This window comes from Elgaria multicarinata, chromosome 3 (assembly GCF_023053635.1).
Source record: "Elgaria multicarinata webbii isolate HBS135686 ecotype San Diego chromosome 3, rElgMul1.1.pri, whole genome shotgun sequence".
NCBI lineage: Eukaryota > Metazoa > Chordata > Lepidosauria > Squamata > Anguidae > Elgaria > Elgaria multicarinata.
In genome coordinates this window covers 12,110,132-12,126,974 of record NC_086173.1, presented here as the reverse complement: position 1 = coordinate 12,126,974, position 16,843 = coordinate 12,110,132, and the positions used below count along the sequence as shown (strand labels likewise).

General features: G+C 41.9%; 1 protein-coding gene across 2 annotated transcripts in view; it reads left to right on the top strand.

Moving 5' to 3' along the window:
- The first annotated feature begins 268 nt into the window (after positions 1-268).
- PBX4 (PBX homeobox 4) overlaps positions 269-16,843 on the top strand; it is a 40,030-nt gene continuing 23,455 nt past the window's right edge. For both annotated transcript variants that reach the window (XM_063119269.1, XM_063119270.1), the window contains exon 1: positions 269-473. In XM_063119269.1, coding sequence (XP_062975339.1) covers positions 280-473 — 194 coding nt within the window. In that variant the 5' untranslated portion in view covers positions 269-279. The remainder of the gene's footprint in view (positions 474-16,843) is intronic.

Below are 16,843 nucleotides of genomic sequence, written 5' to 3'. Positions count from 1 at the left end.
CAGAAGGGGGCGGGCAACTCTAGGAGAAGGGCCGCTGCGCCAGGCGACGGCTGAGGAGGCGGAGCCCCGTCGCGCGACGGGGGCAGGGGGCGGAGCGGGCACGAGTGAGGAGCGCTGGGGCCTGTTCTGTGGCAGTCGTGCGTGTGCCTGTGTGTGTGGGGGAGAGGAGAGGGACTCGAGCCGCTCCAGGACTCCCCCCTCCCGTAGCGCCTGAGGCGGGCCCCTCTCCCCGCCACCCTCCCCCCTCCCACCCCTCCCCCTCCCATTCCTCCCTCCGCCATGGAGGAGGCATCCCGGCTGCTCGCAGGGCTCCAGCCTCCTCCCGGGGCCGCCGGAGATCCCCCGCCCCACCGACTCCAAGCGCCTCCGGGCCCGCCCCAGCCCCAGGCAGCCCCCGGACTTCAGGACACGGGTGACATCTTGCAGCAGATCATGGCCATCACCGATCAGAGCCTGGACGAAGCGCAGGCCAGGTAAGGAATATGTGGGAGACGATCCACTCTGGCCGCGGTTGTGGGACTACCGGGGTGGGTGGGTGTGGGTGGGGGGTGGGGTGGAGATTTCGACATGAGATTTTTAGTGCGTGTGCAGGGAGAGGTCCCCCGCGCCTCTGAATTCGGTAGGTAAGCTGCCTTTGGCCTTCGACAGTTGAGGAACAAGCACTTGGAAGCTTATGGCTGGAGGAAAGGGGAGTGCTTTCAAAGGTAGGGGTGTTGGAGGAGCTCGCAATGGCAGGGTTTGGGGTTCCCGGGATACGGCTATTCGAATATGGAGATTTGGGGTAGGGGCGCTTGGGCCTAGGCCCAAGCGTGCAGGAGCTGTGTACATCTGAAACTTTGGGCTTATGTGAGTGCGTGTGCCCTGAGATCTAGCTGTGTATCCTTAGACAAAAGGTTTTGGGAGCATTGGGGTTTTTAAGCCAGTAGCACCTGGGCTCTCTGGACAATATTAGAGCCATTTCACTTACTATGTAGGGCAGGCATAGGTCTGCAGCCAGGTCAGCCTCTGGACTCTTTGGCATGTGTACCTGTATGTTACACATGCTTGCAAATGTGCAGCTGTTACATTAATGTTCTGCATTTGTAGGCGAACACCTAAAAATGTAAAGTGCAAAGAGGCCCTTAAAACTGGGGTTTTGACACTTCCCCTCTATCTTGTGTCCCAGAATACTGGCTGATGATAGAGGGCCTTCACTTTGGGATCTGGTGAAGGATCCCATAATCTATAATGGTCTTTCATGGCATGCTGATCACCAGGTTACTTAAGGACCACTTTATGTTAACCAGTTGTTCAGTGTCCAAATCAATGTGTAAATTAGTTCCCTGAGCAAGATATGAGCTAATTAGGATTAAGTAAAATCATACTATATAAAAGAAGAGTGACAGAAAATAACAGAAAATAAGTCAAGGATAGGTGCACTTCCTTACAGGGTGAAGTCAAACTCAAAGTTAGGGGATTAATATTTTTCTTTTTTCCATTTAGGCAGAAGCATTGATAGAATAATATGTTCTTTCTTGGGGGGCCATCACCATAATTGAGGGAGGGTGATCCTGCTATTTAAACAGTACCATGGTCAGTACCTTTAGTGGGCAGAGTTGGGTGTGAGGTATTCACAGAACTGAACTAACCTAGTGAGCAAGGACAGGCCTGCAGAACCATAGTGTTAATGCAAGCAAATATGAGGATTGGGTTGTAGATTTGGGGAGAAAACGGATACATCAATAACATACATATCCTTGGATCAGGCAATCAAATCCTCAAATTGTGCTTCTTGTATCTGCTAGTGACATTATTTTGGTCTGCTACAGCATACTGGATACTGTATTCATTTTCTTCTTTCTTGTCTTGGGGCAAATCTTTGGGGATAAGATGGTGGTTTATTTGTGGCTCCATAATAGATATATAGCTATCACATAGGTAACTGTCATTCCAAGATAATGGCTTTCAGATTGTACTGACCTGTGCTACATTGATGGTAGGGAACATATTTGCATCCTGTTGCAGATTACCAGCCTTCTGCATATGGCTGACTGTATAGGGAAGTAAAGTGCAATTTTAAAAAATAGTCTCCTCTTTTTAATATCTTTACTTATTTTAATGCATTTAATTTGACTGGGTTTCAACATTGTTTACCCTAAGTCTTGTATTAAGTGCTGTGTAGCACACTAACAATACATGGTCTTTGCCAAACAAGCAACAAAAAATTGTTTTGTCATTTCCACTGATTTGGTGCAACTTTTTTTTTTCACATGGTGAGTTTTAAATTGGCATAATTTAGAATTCTTTTTGTGTAGTCAAGGCCACAAACAGTCTGGGTTAAGAGAGAGAGGAACTTTTCCAACTTTTAGACTTGTTTAGCTTCTGTATACAACGTTCTGCCTGACTAGTTAACTCTGACAAGTTGTGATTTTCTGCAACCCATAAATAAACACACACATACACATACCCACCCACCCCATAAAGGCCATTTCACATAATCAAGTTGGTGCACATAGAATGGGGATTAAGTAGATCTATACAGTAAACTTGCAAATAAAAGAGTTACAACCCCCCAAACATTTTTACTAACTTATGTGCCCATACATGCCTATGAGCTGTTTGTGGCCAAGAAGAACAAGAAATAGCTTCCCGTTCTGATTGCTTGGAGTTTATTCTTAATTTGTTATGGGTAACAGGGCAAATAGCTACTTTCAAGTGCCATAAAGTTCCATATGCTGACTAGGTCATGCTTTTTCCAGCAAATTTTCAGCTGGAAATTCAAGTACAAAGTTGTCCAAAATGAATTGAGTAGTGGCCTGGGGTTGAGTTGCAGGCTGAAACAACCACATAACTCCTTCAACACATGCCAATGTTGCCAGTCCACTTCAGCTGTGAGAACTGGTCCTCTTTGCAATCGCAATTCACAGTCAAGTAACTTTTTTGCCCCATCATCTTTCCCTGCAATTTGAGACAAATACTGAAATGCCTAGTTATTCACCACATAACATGATATTCCTAATGCATTAGTTTTCATTGGTACTATACATTGTAGGTTAAAATATGTATATTGTTAAGTTATACCCAAGGATTGAAATGTTCATACCTGAAATTGTTCCTTCAGGCGGCACCTATTTGTTGAACAGTTTTAGCTATGTACAGCTCTGTTAGTTGAACAAATACTTAATCTAATTTATATTGTACTACTTTTGCTGACAAGAGTTAAAAGTGAGTAGAAAGCAGGACCATGAGTTCTTATTTACAGAGGAGTCCAACTCCCCATTCCACTCCTCATTGTCCCTGGGCAAAACTAGTATTTACCATAGAGCAAGCTTGTAAGTAACCACTTGCCTGGTAGTCTGGTAAGATTCATCCTTGAAACATCCAGGCAAAGTTGTTTTTTTTGTAAATTGAAAGACAATTGATTCTTTTTTCTTTTTTCCCAACTATTTACATGCTACAAATGACTAACAGACATATGTGGATATATGTCGGCTAGGAAAACAGTATTGTGGGCTCATCCCTTTATTAAATTTCTTTATTACGCTGTAACAGGGTGTGAATTCTCCTTCTCTAGAAAGTAAAACAGAGGACTAGGCTATCCTAACATGATTTCAATGAACATGCTCCTCCTTGGGGGTATATGTGTGGAATAATGGATGCACACCTAGGACAGAAGTAAAGAACTGAGACCTGACTAATTCCTACAAGAATTACATAAACTTGTATGGCCATTACTACACCACCTTTAAAGTAATTGGCTACAATCTAGCACATAATTAGTTGCACTTAAGCCCACGGAAATCTGTGAGTTTAAGGCTGCAGACCTAAACACACTAGGGAGAAAGCACCATGGAACAGGGTGTGATATACTTATGAATAAAAATGCAAGGATTGAACTGTAAGTGCATTCAATTCTGGGTTGGATTGTGGCCTTAGTGGCCCACCAATTCTAATCATTTGTGCCCAGGTATTACCACTACATTTTCAGTGTAGCAATTGTATGATATTGCTTTAGTGTAGCACTTGGTATGTCCTCTACTAAATAAATCTCAGTATTGGGCTGGAGACAGAAAATGTTAGAGGGAGGCAGAAGTCACTAACATGATCCATTTCTGAGCATTCGTTCTGTAAAAAGCCTGTCTGTAAAGTAAGGTTATGATCTAACTCATAGAAATCTCTAATATTTAAGCTTAACACAAATTTTCAAAGGCAATATTCTCTGCCTCCATAACTTAGCCACACAGCGATAGAAAACAAAAAGCTTAACACAAATTTTCAGCGGCAATATTCTGCGCCTCCATAACTTAGCTGCGCAGCGATAGAAAACAAAAAAATGACCTGAATAACCAGTGCATTGTATTTCAGGGATGTGTGTGTGAAAAGCTATTCTAGAACCTGCCTGTTTAACCTATGCCATTGCTACAAACTCCATGAGGACTGAAGTGCTTCTGTTTAATGAGATGCTGGCTTGAGAAATGCATCCTCTTTTAGGGGCATAGCGACCTCTCTTGTGTTTCTCATGGGACTGAAATTAATTATGGGATGTAACTAGCTTGATACAGGAACCACCAGCAGTATGAATTAGCATTGTTTCAGCTACTGTGTTTGCCTTGGTAGTGCGTATGATTTGGTAGTAATCCTTTGGTACAGATAATAAAATAGAATGCATTGATTAATAAAAGGCAAACACCATAATTCCAGTTTGTGTGCTCATTGCAGGAAATACCATTGTACACAGAGCAGAATAATTGCTCTGTGAAGTGTGCAGCTGCCCTTTCATCATCCGAAGTCAGAAAGACTCATAAACAAACAAAAACATTACGTCTCAATGACATGGCATCTATATACATGATCATGATTACATATGGGGACCCAGACTCAATTAAGGTTCCCAGGTATGTTTATGTATAATATATACGTACTTATGTATGTTATCCATAGTTTCACGGCAAACCTGTGCCATGTTTACTCAGCTTTATTCAGTTCAATTTGACTAACTTTCTAATAAGTGGGTTTAGGATTGCAGGCTTTACACATTTGCTGCAAAAACGCTGGTGTAATGCCAAGCATGCATGCAGCAAACATGTTTATAAATATATAGTATGGGGGTAACATGTTCTTTATGTATCAGTTCATTCATGTAGGAACAAGAAAGGTGAACCTCTGAGATATATGAAATTATAATTTATTCAGCTCAGCATGTTTCTATTACAATCCTATTTATTTATTTGATTTGAACCCCACCTTTCTACCAAGATTAAAAGCACTCAAGGTAGCTTACAATTACAAATAAAACTTGACTAAAACAACTATAAAATAAATGCATTAAAACATACCTTCATCCATGGCATAGTAAAACAAAGCGCCACACTATGTTTTTGCTCTGTTGCAAAGCGATTTCCAAATTTAAATTCTAAATGATAATTTAGTGCATCTTTAGAGAATGTAAATTGTTTCTGCATTGGTGCCTTCCTTCCTTTTCTTATTGTAGTCATGTGTCATTTCCCATGTTCCTCTGGTTTGCTGCGCATGGCAAAATGCAGAAAGAATTGCCTGTAAGATGCAACATTGTGAGTCATAGTATTGTGCAGCAAAGCAGCAAGACACTACACTAGTGCAGGGACTTGAGGTACTACATAAGCTATATGTGGGGAGACTCCAATCCCCAAGTTGAAAGGATTAAAAATATATACTACAGGAATACCCTGACATTCCGTCTTAGTTATGCAAGGAAAAACTGCCATTTAGCTTGCCAAAGTGTAGTCATGCATAGGCTTGAAGTTTGCAACTCTGGGCCCAACTATGCATATGGAACCTAATCCAAACATTATAAGTAATGTGGTCTGACTACTTTACTACAAGTCTCAGTATTTAAATTTAGAATCAAGAGCAAGCTAGAATGCTTCAGGGCTCTAACATCTCACAAAACTTGTTGCTATTCTCTATGTAGGCTGACGTTTGTATCAGCAATGAGTAATTTAGTACTGAAATTAAAACGACATCTGCTTTTACTGATTCTTACTCTCTCTAGTTGGTGGAAACTTGCAGCCTGTTTATGTTGTGCTGACATAGGGGTAGACCACATGCACAAGCCCCTTAGCAGCCTTATTGCCTCCTTAATAAGACAGTCCTTGTCTGCTGTCGCTTTGGTGGCAGTCTCCACCCATTGCATTTATGCAGAATGATATTGCTTGTGAAAATTAATGCCATTGTGGGCTTTCATTCTGGCAGAGTAAGCCAAGTTATATAGTATACCTGGAGCTTTGTATTTGACTTTCTGTTACTGTTCAGGCAACACACCAAGGGCCTTGCTAGACCTGCCGGCTTATGCCGGCAGGGAGGCGGGGCTGAGGCGTGCTACCGTTAGCGCGCCTCCCCCAGGCTTACAGACGGTGGAGACGCAGGGAGGACGGAAGCCCTGTGTCGTCCGCCATTTTTTTTTTATTTTAAAGGGGCCGGGTGCGGCCCGAAGACAGCGGACAAGGTAAGGGTTTTTTTTTATTATTTTTACGGGGGGGGGGGGGCGAAGGCTGGGAGGGTGGGTGGCAGGGTGGGTGGCATGGGGGGAGGGTGGGTGCGATTGCGCCGCGCGCCACCTGAGCCCGGGCAATGCCTGGCATGGGGCGGCAATGCCGCCCCATGCCAGGCATTGCCCGGGCGGCACGCGGTGCGATCGCACCCGCTCTCCCCCCGTGTCACCCACCCTCCCAGCCTTCGCCCCCCCCCGCCGATGGGCACAGTGCTCCTATGAGCGCTGTGCCAGGTCCGCGGCTTTTTGCGGCTCCTCGCGAGTAAGCGAGGAGCCGTGAAAAGCTGCGGAAGTCCCTAGACGTTCCCCAGCTCCGGCCTGAGGCCGGAGCTGGGGAAAAGGCGCGCCATAAGCACATTGGCTTATGGCGCGTTGGAGGAGGCCTCAGCGCGGCCTGTCTCCGGAATCCCCTGTGCGTCATCTGGACGCACAGCAGGGAAGCCGGGACAGAAGGCGCGCTAAGGCCTCGTCTAGGAAGGCCCCAAGCCATAGTTTGGTCGCTTTTGCAGCAAATGCTTAGTGAGTGTGTTTAAACTGTATTTATGTAGCCGCCATGGTTAGGAATGGTTCACACAACTCACTAGCTGCGTACAGACAACATGATAGTCAACTGAGAGGTAATAATCAACTCGATAGTTGTTTATCTGGGGGGTACTCCCCACACAATATGATAATAATCAACTATGATGTGGATTGGGATCAGTGGTGAGTTGACTGTTAGTCCACGCTGAGTTAACTTACTCATCCCCCACCCTCTAACCCCCTCCTCCTGCTAGCATCCTATCAGCCATTACTCTATCCTGTTGATTGGACTAGAGTAGCAGCCGCCACTTTGACCACTCTTGCTTTCCAACTCTGTGCCTGACAAAAAAACCAACTGTAGCCGAGGAAATAACCAATGGTACCCTCCATACAACATAATAACCAATGGTGGTTCAAATAGCCAACTCTGCACAGTATTGGTTATTTTCATTGGTTATTTTGGCCAAATAACCAACTGCTGTTTAAAAAACTCTCTCCACACAACATGATAACCCACGGTGGGTTAAATAACCATCCGTTAACTATTTAAACCACTGTTGGTTATCTTGTTGTCTGAAGCCAGTCACTAAAGACCTGGTTCACATGACATACTAAGCCTTAATGTTTTTCTCAAAATGCTTAACCATCATGGCTTAATGTGTCATCTGAACAGGGTCTCTATGAACTAAAAGAACCACAGGGGACTTTCATGTTTAGAAGGGTGTTACCTTCAAGGAGTGGAGTGTTCTGGAAGCAGGCAACTTGTGCAATGTTTTGTTACGTTTCTTGTGCTGGACTCTATGATGTAGTAAGCTGTGGAGTGTGGACTTTGAGGAATGGTTCCATGAATTTACTCCTGTTTAAGAGGGTTTTTTCCATTTGTTTGAGTAAATTTTGAAGCTCCGTGATATTTTAAGGTGTTATGTACTAGTCCAATGAGATGTTCGCCACTCTGAAAGACCCTCCAAAATGGAGAGTCTTCCAAAATGGCAACCATCTAGGTGGACCGACACATTACACCTTAAATCATGGAACTTCAAAAGTTAATGTATAATAAGCATTAGTACATGAAAAGTATGAATTTGAAACCGAATTAAAGGTGAGATTGCTGTTATAAACTTTTTTATTTTCTCTCCCTGTTGTAATGTGTCTTAATAATACTATTAAGTATTATTTGTCATATTTTATGACAAATACTATTAAGTATTATTTGTCATATTTTAAACTGCATGATTAAGAAGCAACATTAAATTTTAGACGCCAATGTTTAAACTTTTCCAGGGCACCTTACAAAATAAAGGATAAAAATACAATTATACGAAACCATAACATCTAAAAGGAGCTGATAAAAAGTGCAGCACAAAAGCAATCATCAGGAGTAACATTTCACATCGGAAAGCCCAAAAAAACTCTTTAAAAAGTTGTCACTCAGCACCGAAATGACATCAAAGTACACACTAGGGAAGCCTCTAAACAGATAGGGCCCCATTACCAAAGCCCTTTCTCTGATCATACCTGCTGCACCTCAGATGGCATGGGCATTGGAAAAGGACCTCTGAACAAGATCTCAGTGTAAGGGCAGGCTCCTGTGGAAATAGGCAATCCTTCAGGTAACCCAGTCCTAAACTGAATGGTTTCAAAAGTAAGCACAATTTCCAAAGTGTCTACAAAGTTGCTTTTGCAATGAAAGTAAATGCTGAGGAGATTTTGGAACTGTGAAGTTCAAGTGAAGTCTTGGAACACCATTGGCTTAAGAGTGAGTGCTGAACTTTGTGGCAGTCAGTCAGTATATATCTTCAAGCAGTGTTTGGACATTTTCATTCAAGATTTCAGAACTATTTCCTGAAAGATCATTGTACTGACACTATCATGGAGGGAGGGTAGGTAGGGGAAATATGGAGCTGGGAGGGCTAGGGAACCATGAATTGTGTGCGCCAGACATGACTGGCAACCACTCAGTGCACCATGTTTTACTTACCACTCCCTGCTCTTTAGGTAGATTGCTGTCCTCCCGCTGCTTCTTATCCCATTCGCTGCTGTGGTAGAAATCACTTTTCACCAGTCACTCCATCCATTGCTTTGTGGACACTCTAGGCTGCCATCTTATTGGTTGCCATGTTTTTTCACTGAGCACATGGATTTAACTATGGAGCACCTAACAGGTGACACAGGAACCTACCCAGGGCACGTTACCCCTAGTGCCGGAGGTAGATAACGGGGGTGGGTAAAGTCCCCGCTGTGGATGTGGGGAAACATCCTCAACATGATATGTTAAGCCACCGTGGATCACTCTCGAACGCAAACCATGATGGCTTAGTGTTATGTGTGAATCCAGCCTGAGAGTTTACATCTTTTGAAATCTGTAATTGATGGCTTATCAATGTATTTGGATTTTGTATTTGATAGACAGATGTAATAGATGCGCTTTATACAACCAAACTTTTGGGATGGATTTGTTATGCACCAGCACAGTTAAGGGATCACTGTTTTGTCCTTGTTTTGTATTATCAGACACCTATGTTCTGTTCTCTCCTGCCCAGAGTCTAACGGCCAGTTTATATATTTGAAAGAATCAAGTGGTAAAGCTTTTTTGGCAGAGTGATGATAACATTCAGGTTGTTAGTAGAGGGTTGCATATTGGAATACTCCTCCCTCACACAAAGCCTCTCTGCACATAAGAATATAGCATACTGGAGAATGGTAGGTTGAATCCATCTCCTTTGCATGCTAGCTTTGTATGTATAGGATAGTTTTTTTGTGGTAGGACATTAAAAAATGCAGTCTCTTGCTTGAAGTGATACCAGGAGAAGAGTTGTCACATGATTCTACTAAATATATCAACTTGGCTGGTAGAACTGGACTGTACCATTTCAGACTGCATGTCTGTGAGAATATCACACTTTTAAATGAATGTAAAAAAGCTCCCTGCTTATACTAAACTAGTACACCAAGGAGAGAGATTCTTTCTGTGCTAACATTTTCTCACTGATGTGCTAGTTTACTACGTAATGGGAGTTTAAAGACCCTCCTTAAAGTGGCCTAAAAATAATGTTAAATAAATAAATAAATAAATACAATAGGGGAACATTCAGAAATATGATACATACACACCTGCAGTTTGAAATACTGCAATCTAAAATTCTTATTCTGCATAATATGTAGGTCAGCTCTCAGTGGCATTGACTTTGGTATGTATAATGCCACTGACTGTGGCTGCACCAACTTCAGTTTGCTTTTTATGAGATTTATTAGGCTATAGCTCAAAGCTGCAACCCAACATGTCTTAAAGGAAAATGGGTTGATGTCCAGAGAAGAAATTATTATTATTATTAAATGCTGGAAGTGCAGCCAACATCTCTAAACTCATCAGAGGCACAATCCTTCACATATAAGAACGAAAGTAGACGTAATAATACTAATATGCATGTTTTCAGGGCAAAACTATATGTTGTATTAAAACATATGGGTTGTATCCAACCCTGAGTCTCTGCCAGCAGGAGGGAAACTGTTGGTGGAATGGTTTCCCTCTCACCCCCTCCCGAATCTGCTCTTGAGGGTTGGAAGGAAGGGGGAGCTGTAGAGGGGAGGAGACCAAGGGGAAGTCCATTGCTCAAGCAGAAGTCTCATGAGATGTTGGATTTAAGCCTATGTAGCTGTAGCCCATCACCCCTTTTGTTTTAAAATCCCCTTAGGAAGTGTACAATTCATACCATGGTGTTTTTCTGATCCAAATTTTAAATGGGGAGTTTGAGGCAGGTAAATTAAACAGGAATGCTAATAATTGTGTCCTCCCAAATTGATAGTATCCCTGTCTATTTTACCTGCTCCAAATTCCCCATTTAAAATTTGTAGCAGAAAAGCCCATGCCATAAATTGCACCCTTCCTAAGGGGATTTTAAAACAAAAAAATGGGCTGCCAGACAACAGTTATATGCATTTGCATGTAATGTATAATTCTGTTCTTAGTATAAACCAAGGAGGTGTTTTGTCCTTTGGTGCATAATAACAGTCGTGGAATATGATGAAGGCCAATGTTATAGGCAATTCTTAATGGAAAGAGCTTATAGCGAGAAGACAAGATATGATCAAAGAGGTGGCTGGACACTACTGTCAAGGAGCAGAACAAAGAGCCACATGATAACAGTTTTTGATACTATAGACAGCACTTGGTAGAGATGTGAAGGCCTGGGGAAAAAACTGTACACATTAGGAAAAAAGAAATCCCCCCGATCGTTTTTGTTTTTTTCCTGAAAAATTGAACAGTTTTGGATTATGATTTTTTAAAAAAAAGAAATTAAGAGAAGGTGTTTAAATATTGTTACCAAGCTCTTTGCTTGGCCTCCCTGCAATGATTTCTGAAAACTACATAATAATAAGGCTTTTATAGAAAGACTAGAGATGTAAAATGTCTGGAAATAATGAGGTCATGCGAAAGTGTTTTTAATCCTCTCTAAGATTCTCAGCATAGCTGTTTCTTCCATTTCTTATTAAAATCACTGATTAAATGTATCTTTTACTGATAGACATTTTGGGATGCTCCAAGTCTTGCTCAGTTTCCCAACATGTGAATAGAACCACCATATCATCATATGAAAGAAAATGTACATTCTTGGCCTTTTGGCTTTTGTTCTACAGAATTCTGTGTTTCTGAACTTGTCTTCCTTTGCCTCCAGTTCTTCCTACTTCTTCTGGCTTCTGGGATGAATCAGCTGTTTCAAGAGACTACTTGCTGAAATTTCCTCTGGTCAGACATTAAACTAGGAATCTAAAATATGTTATGTATGGCTTGGTTTGCTCATAAAATTAATAATGTTTGTAATATTAAATTTTAAAAGCATAGTTAATTCAGGCAATAATTACACATTTACTGAGTTCACTTGTTTTCAAATATAATGATAATTTTATGAGCAAACTACGTTATACATAATATAATTTTAGGGACATAAAGGCTGCTTTACGTACCCAAAGCAACCTTCTTCAACCTGGTGCCTCACAGATGTTTTGGACTACAATGGCCATCTTGCCTGAGGCTGATAGGAGCTGAAGTCCAAAACATCTGGAGGGCTGGGGAAGGCTGCCCTAAAACAACAAAATAACTTTAGATCTGTAAAGAATGCTTAAAAATAAATATTGCTTATTTTTCAATTTCCCCCCAAATTTCCATTGCTCCACCCCTTGAAAAAAACCACTTGTGTCCCCCCCCTTTATGGTTCAACATCTCTAGCACTTGGTATCCTGGGCCATAACTGTGAGGACAATATGATCAACCTATAAATCTGATATGCGAACCAATTTGAGAACTATTATAATTGAAAACCTGTATACAAATGCTGTATAATAAAATAAAATTGCCCTGTTTTGTAGCAGTCTCCTTTTAAAGCATTTTATGTTGACTTGCTGTTGAAGGCAGGATGTTTAACTGTGGCTATTAGTTTGACATGGGATGCTATTACCCAATAATCCAATGGTTTCAAATTGTGTACTGGGAAACCTTGACATTCCTTTCCAGGAAGACTATCAGGAGTTCCTCAATGAAATGATCTGTAACGGAAAAGACTAAGCATCTCTGAAAGACATTTTGCTCGTCCCTACTTTCAGGGATAGTTAAGGCACTGCCGTGGGGTCTTGTAGGTTTTTTTTAGCTAAGATTTAATTAGAAGTTATCTGGAAGGCTTTGGGCCTGTTCGGCTTCTGGAATGTTAGAATCTGTGTTAATTGATCTGTGTCAACATTCTCAGAGCATGGATGGGGGAGTGGCCCTACTCCCACAGCCACCTGCTTGTTTTGGCCTTGGCAGAGAAGCTGTCTGTGAGAACTTGATAGAGAATCGGTGGGGGTTTACATAAGGATCTTCCAGATTGAAGTGTCATCTTGGTGCTCTGAGCAGTGCTGCCCTTTTTGGACAGGAGCATTGCTGAAAGTCCCGAAGCCCCTGTCTGTCAAGTGGTCTGGAAGAGGACTACACTTCCCTTTTTAAGATGGTGCAAAGGTGAGGAGCCTTTGCTAGGAACATCTGCTCTGCATTCCCGGAAAACCTCCCTGTTTGGATCCATCATCGTCTAAGACTCTGGAGGCGCTTTGCACATGCTCCCTCCTAAGTGGAACTTTGGATTACTAAGAACTTGCCACTGTGAGGCTTTTCATAGATTTGAACTCGTTTGCTCTATCAAGCAGACTGGGCTTGATAATTGACAGTTGGACCTTCATTCCTCTGCTTGGACTCATGTGGTGAGGAATCATAGAATTATAGAATCATAGAATAGCAGAGTTGGAAGGGGCCTACAAGGCCATCGAGTCCAACCCCCTGCTCAATGCAGAAATCCACCCTAAAGCATCCCTGACAGATGGTTGTCCAGCTGCCTCTTGAATGCCTCTAGTGTGGGAGAGCCCACAACCTCCCTAGGTAACTGATTCCACCGTCGCACTGCTCTAACAGTCGGGAAGTTTTTCCTGATGTCCAGCTGGAATCTGGCTTCCTTTAACTTGAGCCCGTTATTCCGTGTCTTGCACTCTGAGAGGATCGAGAAGAGATCCTGGCCCTCCTCTGTTGCTCATGTGAAAGCAGTGGCACGGAACTTCTTGTGTCTGAGGGTTTACCTTTCCCTGTGATCTTGTTTAAGCTTGACCATGTCACCTTGAGTTACCAATGTATGATCTGCGGTTGGACTAGCTCTCTTTGGGTGCTTTGTTAGGCCTTTCAAAAATTTGCTCCTTTGATTGCCTGAGGGATCATGTCAGGAAACATCCGCCTCCCTTTTCTGAGTTTAGAAGCCTTGTATGGATTGACCTTCCCTTGTGTTTAGAACCGTGGAGATGGCAACAGGGAAACCACATTGATGGGGATCTTGGTCTTGTCGCTGTGGTAGTGATTAGCTTTTGACTGTTCTGGAATTTCTTGGAGCCTCTAGCTATTGACCATGAGCTATATGATTTCTGAAGTGTATAACCATTAAGCTTTTGCCATGGGATCTCCTGCAATAAAGAAATCTCACTGATATGGATTTCCCATGTCAGTTTGCCAGAATGTGTGCTTGCATGAGGGATCAGGACACCTGACACCAACTCATCTTCCCTTGTGATATGGGGTCTCAGGGTGTGTGGCATTTGTTTAAGAGCACACTTTCATGCAAGGCAACAATGAGGCCCTGTGTGGTAGCCAGCATGGGCCCTAGAACATGTCCAAAATCCTCTGCAACGTTCAGTGGTGCCATGGACCATGGTAGACATTTAGAGTTTGTTGACAGACAAATTGATATGGAAAATGTTCCCTAAAACTAGAACGTTTGAAAATCATGACAATAAACAATATTGCCTGTTTCCAACCTGCCAATGATTCGAGAATCATATGAGGATTGGCCCTTGACCAAAGGAATGATTTGTTGAGGGAAGCATCTTTGTATTTATCACCCATGCAAATAGAGCACCTGCATTTTCTCTAGAGACTCTGATCTTCCAAAGAAATAAATGTCATGCCTATTGGGTTGTGGAGTTGGCGTTAAAGGGAGTGCTGCGTTGAGCTGATGCAGAAGTTGACAGGTATCAGGTGGAATGAGGTGCTTTGCGAAGCATTTTTCAGAAAAGAAATGGCATATACTAGTTATAAAGGAACTGAATTTTAACATTAGAACTAACAAAGCCCTGCTTGTTAGCAGCAGAGACCAATATATCCCTCATCTGTTATTGTGGCCACTTCTGTCCTTGGGCTGTTGTTTGTAGGAGTAGAGATAGATCTTTGGAGAAAGGATCATAATGTTAACGTGTAACTCTTTTAGGGTTAGGGTAACACCAACTTAGACGTGTAACTCCATTTTGAAGGAATATGGTCTGTGAAGAATTTTATTTTATTTTTGAAGTAATTTTAGAATTTATGCATTCATTTATTAGATTGGTATTAGCTTCCCAGGAAATAACTTCTATTGAACATCTTGCCTACCCTAGAGAGACATATTTATCTAACTGGAGCCAAAGCTACAGTGATGGGCAAGTTATTTGCACAGTGCAATTTTGTTTCTGACTTTGTCCAGGAAAGCTAAAAATACACTGCTTGCTTCAGAAGAAAACTTTCATCTAAGTATGCCCTAAGAGCTTATAAAGGGAATGGTAAAAGTAGTCACCAGCCATGCAAGTTGTTTTATCACCTCTGTAATAAGAGCAGAATGTAGGATATTTTTGGTTTTTTAAATATCCATCTTTGTGTTGTGATCTCACAAGAGATGTCTGCCTAGTAAGATGCAGGTATCAGAGTTTGAAAAGTGTGGTTGGGCCCATCTAGTTAAAAATGCCTTTTGAACTGTACCTAAATGTAACCATTGGAAACAATGCATGCAATGATAATAGTAAAACGTTGCCTGCATTTAATAGAAATTACTTGTTCTAGTTTGGAATTACATAAGGGCAGTGTTTCATATAGCATTGTACATGGTAGACCTTCGATTGCTAAAGCTGTACTGCATAATCTAGAGCAATGTGCATGTTGCTACCAAAGTATATTTGCTCCGGAAGAACTTTTAGATTCTATCTTTTTACTTAGTATGTGAATCATCATCATTATTATTATTATTATAAAAAGGAATGCTGAAACTCTTTTTCCCTTACAAGAGCTAGTTTGCTGCTTTGAGAACTGCTATTAGATCTGGTCTTTAATTTGGATGCTTTAAGTAGAATATGGCCGTAGCTAGACATAAGGATTATCCCAAGCAAAAGGAGGGGTTGTCCCTGCTTGCTCCTGGGATCTCCTGTGTGTCATTTGGATGCACAGGGATGATCCCGGGATATAGGCCTGGACTAGCCATGGCCTATGTTGCATGAGGTACCTTTCACCAACTGGTGCCCCAACTATGACATTTCATAGACAGAGAGAGCCTGACCACAGTTATTCGCATTCTGGTAACAACCTGGTTAATTTACTATAATACATTGTAGATTGGGTTGCTTTTAAAGACTGTTCAGAAACATCAACTAGTTTGGAACATCGCAGCTATATTTTTACCTGGAATATGCTGGATGGATATGCTGGATCCTTACTAAAAGTTCTACAGCGGCTACCAGTTTTGATTCCAGGCACAAATCAAACTACTGGTTCTGAGCATTTAAAGCCCCAAATGGGTTAGGACCACAGTAGGGAGAGATCCATTTCAGTGTTGCTGCTCTCTTTTGGAATAACCTTTCTAGACTGATTTATGAAGTGCCTACTTTATTATCATTCAGGTGCCAGGTTAAGACGCTTTAAACTGAACTGGTTCACCTATCTTTTACTAGATTCGTGGTTGGTTTTGACTGCTGTTTTACTAATTATGTTTAATAAAATTACTTGTTTTATTTTACTGTTTAAAATGTTTGACACCGCAAGTTACTTTGGGGAATCTTCAACAAAAAGCAATTTGTACATTGTTCAAATTTCAAAAATTTCGTAAGATCTAATTAGTTACAAATCTGTGGTTGTGGTTCTGCTGAGCAACATGATGGTTGAGAGGTGTATTTTGTAGCTCGTGTGTTGGAGCTGGGGTATCAAACATGAGGCTCAGAGACCTTATGAGGCCCTTTAGGAGTCCCCAGGGCAGCACACCTACCATACTCCATGGAAGACCTTAATAGAATAAAGGGGCTGACTTGTCAGTCACTGCTACTGCATGCCTCCCCTCCACTTGCTGTCATTGATGCTATTTGCCTGGCATGGTAGTATCTGCTACATCCCTGCTTAATACATCCCTTTTTTAGGTGAGAATGCTGTTGTAACAAGCAGTTCTGGACTAGATGGCCTAATGGTCTGACTCTGTATAAGGCAGTTCTATATTTTCATAGTTTTGAGGGTTC